The sequence below is a fragment of the Patagioenas fasciata genome, unplaced genomic scaffold, assembly GCF_037038585.1.
Source record: "Patagioenas fasciata isolate bPatFas1 unplaced genomic scaffold, bPatFas1.hap1 Unplaced_295, whole genome shotgun sequence".
Taxonomy (NCBI): Eukaryota; Metazoa; Chordata; class Aves; order Columbiformes; family Columbidae; genus Patagioenas; species Patagioenas fasciata.
In genome coordinates this window covers 1-16,348 of record NW_027288727.1, presented here as the reverse complement: position 1 = coordinate 16,348, position 16,348 = coordinate 1, and the positions used below count along the sequence as shown (strand labels likewise).

General features: G+C 53.8%; 2 protein-coding genes across 2 annotated transcripts; one reads left to right on the top strand and one right to left on the bottom strand.

Moving 5' to 3' along the window:
* The first annotated feature begins 2,484 nt into the window (after positions 1 to 2,484).
* LOC139826825 (glutamine-rich protein 2-like) lies at positions 2,485 to 3,276 on the top strand. Its single transcript, XM_071803238.1, has 3 exons — positions 2,485 to 2,582; positions 2,736 to 2,854; positions 3,177 to 3,276. Exons 1-3 carry the CDS (start codon positions 2,496 to 2,498, stop codon positions 3,244 to 3,246), a joined length of 276 nt encoding a protein of 91 aa, XP_071659339.1. The 5' UTR covers positions 2,485 to 2,495; the 3' UTR covers positions 3,247 to 3,276.
* A 5,541-nt stretch (positions 3,277 to 8,817) lies between these two features.
* Positions 8,818 to 10,071, bottom strand: LOC139826826 (coiled-coil domain-containing protein 42-like). The gene is made up of 2 exons (XM_071803239.1): positions 9,943 to 10,071; positions 8,818 to 9,200 (listed from the first exon to the last, which is right to left on the bottom strand). Exons 1-2 carry the CDS (start codon positions 10,069 to 10,071, stop codon positions 8,886 to 8,888), a joined length of 444 nt encoding a protein of 147 aa, XP_071659340.1. The 3' UTR covers positions 8,818 to 8,885.
* Between the last annotated feature and the right edge of the window lie 6,277 nt (positions 10,072 to 16,348).

The window sequence follows — 16,348 nt, the reverse complement described above, 5'->3', positions numbered from 1 at the left end:
GACCCCTGTGAAGTTGTCAGGCACTCCCTCTGCTCATGCAGGATCTTGTGGTGCCGGTGCCACCACCCCGGGGTTGCAGCCAGGATCCCCGGGCACCCAGGCCAGCACTTCGGGGATGCAGCCACGATAACCTGGGACCCACACCACCACCCCTGGGGTGCAGCCTGGGTCCTCCAGCTCCCAAGCCACCATCCCAGGGGATGCCCAAGAGCCGGCCAAGCCCTGGGGCTCCACCAGCACCTCCAGCTACGAGTCGGAGATGCGGGAGGTTCTCTCCCAGGTTGGGCAGCTCGGCCACCTCTGCGCTGGTCTGAAGGAGCAGGTGGAGCAGCTTAAATCTACCAAAGCAGACCATGCAGATATTGACAACGTGCGCCGGCTCTTCCCGGAGGGAGGTGAGAGCACGGGGGGGCTGGCGGGGGTTGTTTGGTGTGGGGACACCCTGGGTCAGGGGCTCGTCATGCTCAGAGCCTGGCCCCAAGGCTGAGACCCCCTCACCGACAGCACATCCCCTTGCACCATGTCCCTCTAGGCCGGCAGAGCATCACCAGCATCCTGGCCGACCTCAAGTGCCAGGTGGCCTTCCTGCAAGATATGGCCAGGGTCCTCCATGGGCAGGAGGAGAAGGTGAGCCGGCAGCAGTCCCCGAGGGGCTGCAGGGATGCCAGTTTGGGCAGGGAGGGGGCAGCCAAAGGGTCCCTGTGCCAGAATGACACAGGGGGCTGTGCCCTCACCACCCCCACTGCCGTTCACAGATCAGGAAGGTGGAGGATGCTCCCAGAAAGATGAGGGCGGCTGGAGCCGGCAGGAAAGCAGACGGCAGCGGCCAGATGACCCAACAGCCGTGGTAAAAGGATGGGAGAGGGTTTCCTACCCCGCAGGGCTGCGAGGGAGCCTGGGGTGTGGGAGCATCCCAGTTTGGGGGCCGAGGGACACCCCCACGAAGGCTAAACCTGCCCCTGCCCCCGTCTCGCTGGCCAGACCCAAGGGACAGAAGGTCAAGGCAGAGCGGAAGGAGTTGGGGAAGCAGCAGGAGCCAACCCAGGGCGAGCTGGAGCAGTTTGTGGCCGAGTATGTGAATAAGTTGGTGATGGAGACAGCAGGGCAGCTGCAGGCAGAGGTGAGGCCCGGGGGCAGTGCTCCCAGCCCCCGCTGGCTCGGGGGGAGTCCTGGCAGTGTCCCGGCCACGTTCCCTGGCCGGATGGGGCCGTGGAGCCTCCACGGCACCTGGGCTTGTGGGTGGCATCCAACGCGGCTCAGAGCTGATTCCTCCTCCCCTACCAGCAGCTGGAGGAGCCGAGGGCGACGGCGCAGAGCGGGGGACACGAGCACACAGGGTGCCCCGGCTGCAACTGGGACACCAGGGCGCTGCTGGGGAAGCTCCTCCAGCACTGCGAGAAGCTCGAGGAGCAGCTGGAATCCCTGGCCCAGAAGGCGGGCGGCAAGGTGGAGAGTTACCCAAAGTGGAGGAGACAGGTAAGGAGACACGGTGTAGGGGGCTTGAGCTGCCAGGACCCCCCAGGCATTTCTGCTTTGCTGTAACGTGGGGGAACCCCTCGCTGCCCCCCTAATTGGCTTGTGGGAGTCAGCAGCATGGAAGGGAATTAAAGCCTTGGAGCAAATGTCCTGCTTGCACTGAGAGCCCGCAGCCACCAGCCAAAATACCCTGGGTCTGTCCCCGCGGGGCAGCCACCCCCTGGCTCAGCACCGCCTTGTCCTCTTAGTCCCTGCAGCAGGACGAGCAGCTCAAGTGCCTCCAGGCCAGCATCATGCAGCTCCAAAAGGACTATGAGAAGTTCAGCTCGGCCCTTGCAAACCTCCAGCAGGATGGCCAGCAGGAGCAGAAGGACATCAAGGTGGGTGGCTGTAACCCGCAGGCAGAGCCCGGGCTGGGACCCCAAGGGATCTGTCCCCCTGCCACCCTGCTTGCAGCCCTGCACAGCTTCCCGATGCCTTTCCTGGAGGTTTCTGATGGGGTGGGGAGGGGAGGCAGGGGGTGCTCGGCTGGCCGGGGGGCAGCTCCGACCCTGCCGTGGCATCACGGGCTGCTGTCTGCCTTGGGAGGCTCTGTCCCAGGCCCTGGAGAGGCTCAAGAAGCAGAAAGCAGACAAGGAGCAGCTGCTGGTGCTGGGAATCGATGAGGTAGGGGCTCGAGGGGCCCTGGTGCCAGCCAAGGGTGTCCCGGGCAGGGTGACAAACGCCCCTTGTCCCTTGGGTGCCGGCTGGCAGAACCAGCCAGGGGGAGGGAGGATTTCCAGCCCGGCTGCGGGTCCCTTGCCAGGTCCCTCTGTGACCCCGAGTGCCTTTGGCTGGTGGGAGCAACCCCACGGGGGTGATGGGGTGAACAGGGCCACGTAGCCACTTCTCCCTCTCACGTTGTCCCTGGATCCTGTCCCCACCGCTCTCCCGCCTTTCCCAGTTGCTAGAAAGCAGACAAAGCCGCCCTGGCTGACAAAGTCAGTCGCAGCCAGTTTGAGGAGCGGCTGAACAAGGCGATGGAGGAGGTGACGAGCCGGGTGACGGGCCAGGAGGAGGGCTGGCACCGGTTCCAGAAAGAGCTGCAGAGACAGATGGACTGCAAGGTGAGGGCTCGTCCCCTCCACGCAGAACTGGCACCTTGGGGGCCTGGCAGCCTGAGGCAGCATCCTTGCGAGGGTGCCCCCTCCCGGCTGTCCCCCTGGGGACCGCCATGTCCCATCCTGGGGTAGATGGCTGAGGGTGTCACCCGTCCACAGCTGGACCGCCGGGAGCTGGGGGCGTTCCGGGAGCAGCAGGAGGAGCGGTGGAAGAGCCTCAGCGGGCAGCTCCAGAAGGCGCTGCAGCCAGAGCGTGACGATGCCGCTGGGATTAGGAAGTGAGTGCGATGGGGACAGCGGTGCCTTTGGCAGTGCCCGCCCTGTTCCTGCTGGCTGTCCCAGCTCGTGCCGCTGTGGTGCCCTGGCGTGGGAGCCGAGTGGGCAGCGCCCCTGGGGATGCTGAGCAAGTGGCTGTGCCTTGTGCTCCTGCCAGCTGCAGCTTCCCAGTGATGGAGGGGGCACAATGAGGGGGCACGTGTGGGAGGAGCCCTCCCGAACCAATCTTGAGGGGTGGGTGCAGAGGCTTTTTGTGGCAGGGGACGGTGTGCAGGTGGGGCTGTGCCCCCCAGGAGCTCCCCAGCCCTTTTCTCCTCTCTCCAGGCAGCTGCTGCCTGGTTTCCATTGCCTGTCCTGCGACCGGCCCCTCCACATGCTGGCGCCTGGACCGTGAGTAACTGCCCCCTGACCCCTGCTCCCCGGGCAGAGCCCCCCCCGCCCCGCCGGCCGGTGGTTGTGTCTGCTGGGGACCCTGCGGAGCCACCAGCTTTCGTGAGTGGGGACGTGCCTTTGGAATTGTCATTCAAAGGGTAGATGAGCACAGCTCGGCTTCAGCCAGGACGCCTCTGTGCCTTTAGTTTTTGTTTTGCCCTCACCTTCCCTTTCGTGCGGAGCGGCCCGGCCCGGGACGGGGGGGTGTGGGTGTGTGTGCTGAGGGAACACCTCGTACCCAGCAGCCTGCTCTGTGCTGCTGCTCCTTGTCCCTGCATTTATATACGATACACAAATGTAAAGCAAACAGGGGGGGTGCGTGGGAGCAGGAGCGGCTGGGGACTCCTGGGCCGGGCCTGACGCCTGCAGCGCCTCACGCTTTCCCGCTCCCGTTGCGCCGCCATCTTCGGCGCGGGCAGTGAAGCCGCCGCACTGAGGCCGTGCCTCGTGCCGCCGGGGAGGAGGGGAGCTGGTCGCTCTGGGAGCCGCTCTTGGGAAGCGGGCGGCGCACCCCACCGAGGAGGGGGAGTTAACGTCCTTCGAGTCCTCCTCCTCGGGTACCGGTGCCGTTCGGGCGGTGGCTGATGAGGTGTCTGTCGCGGGGCGGGGAGAGCGCGGCCGCTGTGCCCTCACTAGAGATGGCGGCGGGGCGGTCTCTCGCACGGACAGGACGGCGGCCGCGGGGAGCGGCGCTCCAGCCCCTGGCGGAGCTCGCGTGGCTGGGTGAGGGGACGGGACCCCCCCTCCAGCCTCGCTGCCTGCCAGGGAACCCCCTTCCCTTTTTCCAAACCTCCCGTTCCCCCTCAGCTCAACGCCCCCTTTCCCAGCCAGAGGGAACCCGTTCTCTGCCCGGCCACCCCTATCTTGGGGTCACTTGTCCCCTGGTTCCTGAGGTTCCACCGGGTGGGCGTGGGGCGGGTTTGGGTTGGGCTGAGCCGAGGCCCGGCTCCCGGGGGGATGCTCTGCAGGGAACACCCCCCGCCCCAGGAGCGCTGCTGCTCCGGTTTATTTTCATATTTCCCGCCCCTAGCACTGCGCCCCAGCAGTGAACCAGCAGACTGCAGGTACCGAAGGGATCTCCTCCTCCTCCCCACCCCTTAAGGGGCGGTGATCACTGCAGGAGTAAGAAAAGGATGCTGCAGGAGCTGGGGTTGCCTTCTACATCTGTTGTTTCTCGCTTCAGAGCTGCGCCGGGGCTGCAGGACTCTCTGGCCGTGATGGTGAGCGGAAACAACTTTACAACCTGTAAAGTCATAAAACTTCCCAACTCACAAGGTTATAAAGCAGGTGTGTTCATTTCGACGTCGGGCGCAAGGGGGATCGTTCCACCGTTCATGCGCAACTTCTAACAATATGAGGTGTGTTTAAATACAGTAAGGTGTTACGTATTCATAATGACCCCAGGAATGCCTCTACATATTCATAACCTTTCCCACTTCTTCTTAAAATGAGTCCCAGGTGATCATTTCCATAGTCTCCTCCTTGACCCCTCCCTGTTGCACCTGCGCAGTGCCATCTGGTGGTCTTGAGGAGGGGTCTTTGGATGAAAGCTCCTTCAGCCTCGTCACAGTGAACTCTTTACCTTTGGCTCATTATGTTGAATGGACTGGAACCCAAGCTGCCAAGTCGATTGAAATCAGACTGTTTCCGCCCTTTTGCTGTAAATCTTAGTTGTCTCGTCTTCTCAAGTTTACATCTAGGTGCTGTAAAACCTCTTACCTTGGCATTCGACGAGGTTCTGTTTTTTCTTAACATAATGGGTTAGTTAGTTAGTTAGTTCCCTCTATCAGTTCCCCCCTTTTCGGGAAGGTTAGTAAATTCTTGTACTAACATGATGATTCCCTATTTAACCTTTTCTCGGACCACAAGTAAGAAGGCTGCTTCGACAGGAGAAGACTTATCTTTCTCCCTCAAAGAACAAACAAATTCTCATGTTGAACAAAACATTCGTGTTGCTCTTCTGGGGCAGCTGATGACCGGGTGGCTGGTGCCCCGGCAGCAATGGCATCTGTTGGGCTGCAGCGGGAGCTCGTGCTCTTTGGCGTGGTGACCCTGCTCACTGCAGTTCCTAGCGCTTTCCTTTTGGGTTTCTTCTTCCCAGTGCGATGGCCAGGTCCAGTTTGGTGTTATCTTTTAAAATCATTAGTTTATACCCCGTTCCTTTTGCTGCCATTTCAGGATCTATAGGCGTGCCTGAGATTTGCATGGCTTGGACTACTGAATGTATTAACCGAACAAAGCACGGGGTCATACGTGGCACAAACAGTAAACCCAGATATGCACATACTATCATGAAGCCTGTTTTCTTCCACCAGGCTCCCCCAAATAAGTTACCCCACCAATGGCTAGTAAGTATAGAATTCCATTTCTGTACTGGTACATGTGCAACGCGTTTTATCTCCTCTGCTATTTTCATTATGGCTTCCCCATTGCCATCTCTTTCCAAACAACACTCCGAAGTATTCAGTTTCCCACAGACGCCCCCCTCTCTTCAGCTAAAAGACAATCTCACGCTACCTGATTTTGGTACACTGCAGCTCTGGTCTGAGACAATTGTCTCGCTATGAGATTCAGTGCCTCAGCCGTCTGGTTGCTTATTATTTCAACCACTGCTTGCAACCGAATAATTTGGTTTAGCATATATATAGGGGTATGGGATCCCCAGTTTCCATCTTGGGCCCATGTGGCTGGATCATAGTATTCAGATATTCTTTGTGCAGGCCATTCACCATCTTTCCAAGTTTGCATTCCTCCTATGGGGCATTTATTAAACTCCTCTCTGTTTCAAGTTTTGTCTTGCACTCCCCCTCCATCTGAATAGGCCCTCCTACCAACTTGTGTAAAACAGATCCTCTGTTCTCCCCTAGGGCAGGAGGCAGAGCCTACACCGAGTCTACCTTTCTCTAGGTTAGTTGCTACCCATAATTTCTGCCCTTGGATTTCACACTTCTCCAATTTTGTTCTATCATAACATCCAGAATTAATACGAGTGTGATAATGTAGAACATACTGGGTTAGTCTTCCTATTCTCACACGCTTGTAGCACTTGGTACAGGGATTAGCCAGGCTAAGTTGGGAACAATAAGTCACCGCTCCTGGCAAGAGGATCAGGTCCAGGTTTCCACGCTCTCTGGCCGAGCAGGTTGCAGCCGGCAGCCGAGTTCGTCGTCTTCTCGGCAGCGAGGGCCATGTCCCCGCCTTTCCTGTTTTTGTCGTTAGCGTGGCGATTATCGTTTCCCAACTCTTGGCCTTCACTTCCTAGGAACAACAGGAGCAACACGGAATTTGATTTCTCTGTCTGCACTCTATTCTGTTCATCACTAGCGGACTCTCTAAATTCCCATTCACCCCTTCAGTAAATACCTCCCACCATTCTTGGCTATTTTTTTTCTATTCTTCCAGTGGCAACTGGAATCCTCAACCGAGCTCTGGTTTCCTGATCTTCTATTCTTAGACATTTATTACACAATCCTGTTGGTAAGTTCCCTTTGTGGATATGCTTATACCACAGTCCATTTACAACCCCGAGTCAACTTCAATTTCAGTTCGCCCGGTTCTTGAGATACTTTCAAGGTTCTTTCTTCCGTCAGGGGTCCTTTAGCTTGAGAGATGTGTGTCCATCTTTTCTCTGCCCTCCAAACAGCTGGTTCTGTAGTTAACAAAACAAGAAAAAGGCCCCTCCCATCATGGGGTTGAAGTTTCTTCTTTCCAGGTTTTCATTAGTGTTGCCCCCATATCTACCAAAAATTCTACTTGTTTGTTCTTTTGGGTTTCTTCTTCCCAATGCGGGAAGCACCACCCAGGCTGGTCACCCAGAAGGACCAAAAGGTGATTGTGAAAAACAGAGTTTTCCAGGTTGCACCCGGGTTACCCTCCATGGTGTTTCGCAGGCTTTCTTCACTCTAGAATGGCGAATCCAGGCATTCTGTTCTCTAATATTGGTAGCAGTCAAGGGGTCTTGAAATGGACCTTCCTATTATGGTTTCAAAGTTCTCTGCAAAAGACTTCACATACTCGTCAGTAAAATGTGGCCCTCAATCAGAGGATCTAACAGCTGGGACTCCAAGCCTTGGTATTATTTTGTGTATCAGTGTTCTAGTCACCTCCTAAGCTTTTGCTGTCCTGGTAGGGAACGCTTCTGGCCAACCTGAAAAAAACATCAGTTAATACCAACAAATATCGGTACCCCCCTTTTCCTGGGAGTTCTGAACAATCAGTTTGCCATTGTGGTCCAGGCCCATTCCCTTTCCCCATTTGACCCATTTCTAGCTTGGGCATATTTTTGGGATTAGTCTGGAGGCAAAGATCACACCGCTGTCACCTCTTCCACAGTGACAGACAAATCTCTAGCTCCTGTTTCCCTAATCAAATGTTTGCGTAGTGGTTCTAGTCCCCAAGGCCCCTTCTTCTGTTCCTCCCTTCCTAAAGGCCAAACCAGATGAGAGGGGGTGGTAAGTTTTCCCTGGGGCGTTTGAGCCCACCCTTCCTTATGATGTGATTCCTCTAAATCTACGATGAGTTTCGATTCTCTTTAGTACACTCTGGCTTACCTGTTAAAGAGACCTGCCCGCCAAGGACGAGAGCGCTTTGTGTTTTTACCTTGTGCTGAGCCGTTTGGTTTGCCTCTCTGTCCGCCAGCCTTTTCCGATTCCGAGCTCACTTTCTGGTGCGCCTTAATGTGCTTGATTGCCATTTTCTTAGGAAGTTGAACTGCTTCAGTAGTTCCAATATCTCCTCCGCATGCTTGATCTGTTTGCCTCGAGAGTTCAAAAGTCCCTTTTCTTTCCAAATTGCTCTGTGCACATGCACAGCCCTGAAAGCATCGTTGGAGTCAGTATAGATGCTAACAGTTTTACCTTGAGCTAGTTCCAGGGCAGAGTAAGGGCAATTATCTCTGCCTTTTGTGGGAAAGGATTTTTGGCAAAGGTCCAGATCACCTCAGGACTGGCTGCTTCCGTCTATAAACCACTTTTGAGCGTTTTCAGTAGGAATGCCATCCACATATTGTAGCGTCTGTCCCTCGTCAGCCCATCAGACACACAGCGTGGTGATATGTCCCAGCAAAGATGCTGCTTCAGTGCTGGAGAGCCTGGCTTCCACACTCCTTTGTTTTGCTAGGAAGAACCTGTCCTCACCCAGGGCTATGCTGGAGCTGGTTCAGCTTGGTGTGGTGGAAGCAGATCCAGGAACTACCACAGCTGCTCCTTGAGCAGCCCCATCTCTCTGCCAGCTCCTGCACCCCTCGTTCTAGTGGGTCCTCCAGATACCCCGATAGTTGACACCCTGGGGGAAGCGCATCCCACCACCACTCGCCCAGACCACGCGCTTTCCAGCTTTGCCTGGTGGGACTCAACTCCTGCAGCCTGGAGTATCCAGGAAGGGAATTTGGCAAGGCCCCCTCAGAGTGATGCAAAGGGAACAGAGGCCAGCAGAGCTGCGCGCGTTTCTACACATACATGTGCCTTGGTACAGCCCAGATGACCACCAGTTGGGTCACTCTTGGACTTGTTTTAAGCCCAGACATAACCTGCTCCAGACCTGGTCTGTCATTTGTCATTCTGCACCCCCTGCTGCAGGGATGAAATGAGGCATCTCCTCCAATTACAAAGTCTGCCACTGTGCCTTGCCATGACCCTGTGGCTTCACCCAGCCAGGCCTTGGAGATCTTCCCCTGCCCATCCCGCAGTTCCTCACCCAGAAGCGGACATCACTTTGAGCCTGCACAAAACGTCGTTGGAGCTGCTCCAGCTCATTTCGGCACTGCAGGATCTCAGCTGCTTTCTCTGCCTCGTACTGATCCAGGAGCACCTTGGCTTGCTCCATCATTTCCCTGTCCTTCTCTTGGGACTGCTGCAGGTCCTTGCGCGTCCTCATCAGCAGCTTGTAGCGGGAAATGACGTCCTGGATGTCCTCAAACTGCAGCACAAGGATCCTGGGTTTAGTAATGCCCCTGCCCTCCCCTCATGACTGCAAGTCCCGTGCTGTTTGGCACCCTGTCCTGACCAGGGGCAACACCTCCCCCAGCTGAAAGATTTCCCCTCTTGGCGAGCCTGCTGCCCCAGTTGGTTTGTGAGCGTCGCCACATTCCCTGTTTGATGGCCCCATTGTGCCGGTCCCAGAGCTGCCACTGCCAGCAGCAAGGGGAGATGTTGTACCACCCCCCAGTGCTCTGATAGGAAACAAAGCACAAGTGCAGCTGCCAGGGCCAAGTCACCCAGCCATGGGAGTGGGGCAGCCGGGCCGCAGGAGTGCGAGCGATGCAGGGAGGGACGCCCGCACACCCTTGAGAAGGGCTCAGCTTTCCCGACAGCTGTCTGGGCTCCCATTCTCGGGCAGCTTGGCCCTTCTCCCAAACCATCCATGTCACGTGAAACAGTGACACAAAGGGGTCCCCATGCCCCTCAGCTCTGTGCTGTTCCCCCTTCTAACACTTTTTCTTGGGTTTTCTCAAGCCTTCATCTCCTTTTCTGCTTTTCCTCCCCTCACTCTGGTCCCCTTGGCTCACCTGGCTTGCAGGGAACCTCCTCCCATCCCACCTGAGGTGTCTGGGTTTGACCAAGTGTCATGATTTCCCTGGACTTGCCTTATCTCCTCCAGGTTTAACATCCACATACAGCCCTCCCTGAGGCCATGATCTGTCTCTCATGTCCAAACTCACCTGTGGGGAGATCTTCACCACATCCTCCAGGTAGTTTTTGAAGATGGAGTGCTTCTGCACTTGGCTGCTGAGCTTCTGGTGTTCCTTTTTCAGGGCTTCAAGTTTCTTCTTAGCCCTCAAAAGCTCCATCTCCTTTTGTGTTTTCTCCTCTCTTTTTCTCACGGCTTTCTTCAGAGCTTGGACTCGCAGCTGATCATCTTCCTAGTGATGTTTCCCCCACCAGGAGATCACACTGGTACTGGACAAGCTCTCTGCTGCCCAAGCGCTATCAGGGCTTTCCCCATCTGCAGTACAAACCCCCATGCCCTGCCAGTCCTGTTCCTCACCCCGCCAGGTTCAAGGGAGGCTTGGACAGAAGTGCTGGCCCAAGACTGTATCCCCAGGGGAGGGGAGAAGGTGGCGCTGTGGCTCAGGGTCACATCAGCGGAGCTGATCAGGAGCAGGCGTAACTTTAACCTCCTCAAAGATTTCTCCATGTAGGTTTTCAGCTGTTTTTTCTTGGCATGGAGTTTCCTCCACCGGCAGGTTATGTCAGCCATCTTTTCCTTAAAGGCCCGGAACCCACCTTCATCGTCCTCCGGCACAGCTCGGCGCGTTCCGCGGCCCCCGACCAGGCACGCCCAGGTGCGGAGCAGCCGCCCGGCCAGGCTACCCAGAGAGCTCACGGTGCGGCGCCGCCGCCCGCCCGCCGCCGCAAGATTGATTTCAAGACTGAAACCCCCCCAGCTCCCCCCTCCCCTGGGAAGGACCGTGTGTGGCAGTGGCAGTGACGGGGGGACATCACCTTGTAGAATCCCCCTGGACCCTGGGGGTGTCGAGGGAGGGAGGGCGGGGTAAGGGGGCCCCAGGGGGGCTGTGCAAGAAGCCGGGCTGATTTCGGGAGCCGGAGGAGGGGAGCACTTTGGGGGCTTCATCAGGGCTCTGGGACATGCAGAGGCAGGGGGCCCAGCGGCTGTGCCCCCTCAGTCCAGGGTACCCCCATAGCCATGATCCGGGGGCCGACAGCTGCCTCCAGCCATCGATTTCTTTGTTATTTGCCTCCCCTTTGCTCTCCAGCCCCGCTGCAGCGATGCTGGTGGGAGGGGGCACTAAGAAACCCCCCCACCCAGCACCCACCTCTGTGCTGCTGCTCCTTCTCTCTGGATTTATAATACATTAGATATATATTTTTAAAAAATGAGGGGAGGAAAGACCATCTAGAGGGTCTTGAGGGCGAGTGCCCTCCCCAAGAGTGTGTGCCCCCCCACCCTAGGAGTACTACCTAGAAAATTCTTCCAGTGCGATTCTCAGGGGAGCCCCCACTCCCAGCACTGGGTGAGGAGGGGGCAGCCAGGCGGGCTGGGGATTGTGGGGCGAGGAAGCCCAAAAGGGGCTGAAGCTCTCACGGGTACAGGCCATGGAGGCGATGGGGCTGTTGCTGCTCTACCGGTTCTCAGGGGTTTGCAGCTTGGAGAACGTGGCCACAGCGTCGGGGACGTTGGGCAGCATGGCCGGCGTGTTGCTGGGGGTGCACATCTGCGGGGGTGTCAGATCGGTCATGAATGGTGTTTTGAGTCCCAACCTGGCAACCTCCCCATCGCTGGAGATCTGGCTGCATCCCACACCAGGGGATGCTCGAAGCCCAGCTCTGGTAGGTATTAGGGTACCCAGCGCTGCAGGGTCTGGGTGGTACCCCCAGAATGTGGGGGCTGCCTGGGAAGGATCTCCAGCCCAGGCAGGGCCAGCTCGGGCTGCAAAGAGCATTTTGGACCGTCCAGGGTGCTCAAAGCGTTGGGGTGCAGCGGGTTTGGGGAGGGGACACTGCTCTGATGCCAGCTGCCCCGTGCAGGGAGCGGCAGGGACGGGGTGATGCAATGAGGGGAGAAGGTGGCGCTGTGGCTCAGGGTCACGTCAGCGGAGCTGATCAGGAGCAGGCGTACCTTTAACCTCCTCAAAGATTTCTCCATGTAGGTTTTCAGCTGGTCCTTCTTGGCATGGAGTTCCCTCCACCGGCGGGCCATGTTGTTCATCTTCTCCTTGAAGGCCTGGCAGCACCAGAGCGAGCGTGACGTGGCCGCCCGCACCCGGAGCCACTCACCTACCCATTGCTGTCCTCCTAAAAACCTCGACACCCCTACCATGCCCCAGCACCCTCCCATCTTTCTCACAGACTGTTAAGTATTACCTTGGTGGTCGGGGGCATTCTGAGAGGAGGGGTGAGGCAGAAGGAGGGGCCTCAGGACTCAGAATGGGTAATGTAAAGGAAAAATGATAACATTCCTCCATACAGTCCTTTAGGGAGGATGTTAAGGTATTGGGGAAACTTGTGATGTACAAAAAGGAAGGATAAATAGAAAATGATAAAGTATTGTGTTTTGTCTGGAAAAAATAGCCCATAATAGAGCGGAAGGTATTCTGACCAAAATACGGATCCGATGACAATTGGCTATGCTATGATCTTAATTGGTACATAAAAAAAAAAACCAAAAACCAAAGCAAAACACAAACTGTAGGGGGTTTAAATTTTCCTCCATACCAGGGTGGGTTCCAGTCCGTCCCTTGCTGCAGCATGTTTATGAGTGTAAAGTGTGTGGCCTGATCAGTGTAAAGGGCACATAAAAGGGGGTTGAAGTCTCTTTTGAGAATGGGAAAATATCCTTAAGACATAAACCGTTGACCAAGTCTGAGACTAGGACTGGATCCAGCCGCACCTAAACTCCTCTCTGAAGGAGTTTAGAAAGCAAGGAGGTCCTTTCTAAACCTCGTGGCTCAACGGGAAGGTCTCCCTGAATTTTTTAGTGATGGGAAATAAAACTCGGCATAGAAAAGGGGACGTCCTGGGCTGAGGTATTGAAAAATTGGGAATTTTCGCTACAGTTGGGAGTAATTTAACTAAGGTGCTTGCAGAGCTGGTCTCTGCTTTCTGTATAACCTCTTGATTCCCTCCTCGACTTTCTTTGTTGTCCTTACTGCTTTTGCTGGGCTTTACCCTGGGATTGCTACAGTTATTTTGCAGTACAGCCAGCAGCAGATGTGTGTGTGTAGGGGAAGAAGTGTGAAGCGGGGGGATGTACATGTGAATGCCCTCCAGTGTTACATGGATGCACTCCCTGGCACCCTGGGGATTTGATTATGTGAGGAAATCCAACTCTTAAGGGAAGATGCGGATCGAGAGAGAAGGGGAGAAGGTGGCACTGTGCCTCAGGGTCACGTCAGCGGAGCTGATCAGGAGCAGGCGTACCTTTAACCTCCTCAAAGATTTCTCCATGTAGGTTTTCAGCTGGTCCTTCTTGGCATGGAGTTCCCTCCACCGGCGGGCTATGTCGTTCGTCTTCTCCTTGAAGGCCTGGCAGCACCAGAGTGAGAAGATTTAGACTGAAGTCGGTGATACAAGTGAGAGAATGAGAGAAAATGGAATGCTATTATTGTGGAAATGTGGGATATTTACCCCGAGGACGGCAACTGTTAGAAATGACTAAAGGAAGAAAACTCAATACACTTTGGAAAATCAGAGGGGCTGAAAGTATTTGTGGTGTTTCTTTTTTGTGGGGCAACTTGTTTAAATCGCAAAGGGGCATGTAATTGGTAAAGTAGGAGGTAATGAGGTCTAGTTTTTAGTAAAAACAGAAGCTACCCTATCCCTTCTAAATTCTACCCTAAAAAGATCTAAAACTGAAGAAAGAGTTGTAATAAATGGGGTAGCAGGGAGGAAGGAGAGACAATTATGAATAAATTCCTATCTGTGATAATAAGAATTAAAAGTGTATGGGGAAGGAATATATTAGTGGAAGATTCCCCAGCTTATTTATTAGAGAAAAATGTTTTACAGGCTCTGGGTGTGGAAGCACAGTTACTGCCTGGGGGGGTGATAAGGAGAAAATTTGAGAGCTATTCTATTACCTGGAAGTTTGTGTTGGTTTTGGCCAGGGTGGAGTTAATGTTCTTTGTGGTACCTAGTATGGGACTATGTTTTTTGATTCGTGCTAAAAACAGTGTTGATAATACAGAGATGTTTTTGGTACTGTTGAGCAATGCTTGCACAGGGTGGCCTGTTCTGCCTCCCACACTGCTCCACCAGCAAGTGGGCTGGGGGGAAGCGACAGCCAGTGGCACACTTATCTAAGCTCTTAGACACAGTGTCTTGAGTGTGTGCAAACTGCAGCAGTCACCGCTCTTCTGGTGAAAGAAAGCAGGAAATTAAACCCTGCTACTTTCCTGTGGAGAGATGACAATGAGCTGCACCTCCTCATAGATGGGACTTCAGGGATAATTCAGGGGAAAAGACACAATGGGTGTGCCATCGTTGAAGGTGTGAGTGGTGAAATAAGAAACGGGCAGGTTACCTAATAACTGGTCAGCTCAAACATGCCAGCTATACGCTGTCAATCAGGCACTGCAAGTGTTAGATGGAAAAGAAGGTACCATCTGTAATGGTTCTAGATATGCATTTGGAGTAGTGCACACCTTTGGGAAAATCTGGGAAGAATGGGGTCTAATTAATAGCAAAAGAAAAGAATTGGTTCGGGAAGAACCAGTTGGACAAGTGTTACATAATCTGATGTCACCAATAGAAGTGGCTGTAGTACATGATGTCCATTAGGACATCAGAGGGGAAACTCCTTTTGTGTCAGGGGAAATTGGTTATCAGATGAAATGGCCTGAGAAGCAGCCTTAAAACCTGAAGTAATAACTGTAAGTTATCTCACGCTTGAGGTCCTGGCCTCACAGGAAATTCCAGTTTTTGATGAAAAATAAGAAGAAGTCCTCCAAGAATTAGGAGCCAGGGAACAGAGTGGGAAATGGGTACTCCCAGATGGTAGAGAAATGTTAAATAAGCAAATCATGAGGGAGGTATTAGCGACTCTACATCAGGAGAGTTATTGGGGAACACAAGCAATGTGTGACGTAATACGGGAATTTATACTATAGCCAAGCAAATTTGTGAAAGATGGGTGGTTTGTAAAAGAATAAATAAAAAGGCACTTAAAAAGCAGCCTGCAGGAGGGCAGGGTCCAAGTTTACAACTCTCTCAAAATATTCAAGGTGATTTGCCTGTAGCTGGTCGAATTAAATACATACTAGTGTTGGTTGATCACCTTGCCAGATGGGGAGAAGCTTTCCTCCTGAGCACTGCCGCAGCAGCAGTGGTAGCAAAAGTTTAATAATAGGTGGACCTCCACAGTTTGAAACTAAGGATTTATTTCTCAAAAACTATACTCGGGTTGTCTTGCCTATCTTCTCTCAGGCACAAGGCCTTCTGGCACAAACTCTGCCTTTCGAGTTTGCAGCTCACAAGTTTCAGCCTGAAAACTGGGTCCTGGTCAAATCCTGGAAAGAAACGGAAGCTTCAGCCAGATTGGGAAGGAGCATTTCAAGTTCTGCTGCTCACCGAGACAGTGGTACGACCAGCTGAGAAAGGGTGGACTCATTAGACACGCATTAAAGAGCCAATCGAACCTCCAAAGGACAATGACGAGTGGCAAGTATTGACAACTGATGACCCCCTTCGACTAAAGATACAGAGATGAAAATGAAATGAAACTTTTGGGGATTGTTAATCCTGTGTATGTAGAATTTACAAATGGGTTACTTAACAAACATCACTGAAACTGAAGGTTCCCTAACAATTTGAGTAGATGATTGCCACATCCTTAACTGTGGGGATGTACAGAGCTAAAGAGAATTGTTATGAAAAGAAACATGTCCAAGGGGACTGAGTCTAAGGATGATTTAAATAAGTGCACAGTTTTTGTTGCTGTCTCTCATTGCCCCTCCTGGTACAGTGTTATTTGGACCACAGAGTTTAGGGGATGGACAGTGAGCAATGAACAGTTATAGAGTTGAAAAGAAAAATTACCCTATCTAAAGGACAATCTCTCCCAGGATGTGAGTCTCTGCAGTGCAACCCTTTGCTAATTGCAAGACAGAGAGCAGATCATTCAGTAAGTGGGGTTTATGGATCACAAATACACATTAGTAGAAAAGATGCCCTGGGAAGGTTCAAAATATATGGAGGTACAAATGCCTGGGTAGAATGGATCAAATATATGGTGCAAAGCCTAAACAAGAGCAATTGCTATGCCTGTGCAGCAGGAAGGCCTGTGGCCCAAGTGGTACCCTTCCCTCTGGGGTGGAGCGAAGATTGACAGGGGATGAAGTGCATCTTAGCCTTATGCCAAGACTCTACGGCATGGAGAAATAAGTCATGTCATACTCTCTCCCTACTATTTCCAGCTTTGCAGGGAAAAATATCAAAATTCCCCTGGCATTTTCAGGAATAATTGGAAATCATACTGCCTGTCTCTCACGACGGGACAGGAATGATACCAAGTTCCTAGGAACATGAGTAGATGTGCAGAGACACGGGAAGTTGGTCCTCATATGTCCTCAAATGCTTCTTGAGTGGATCTTTGGTGGTACTGTGGGA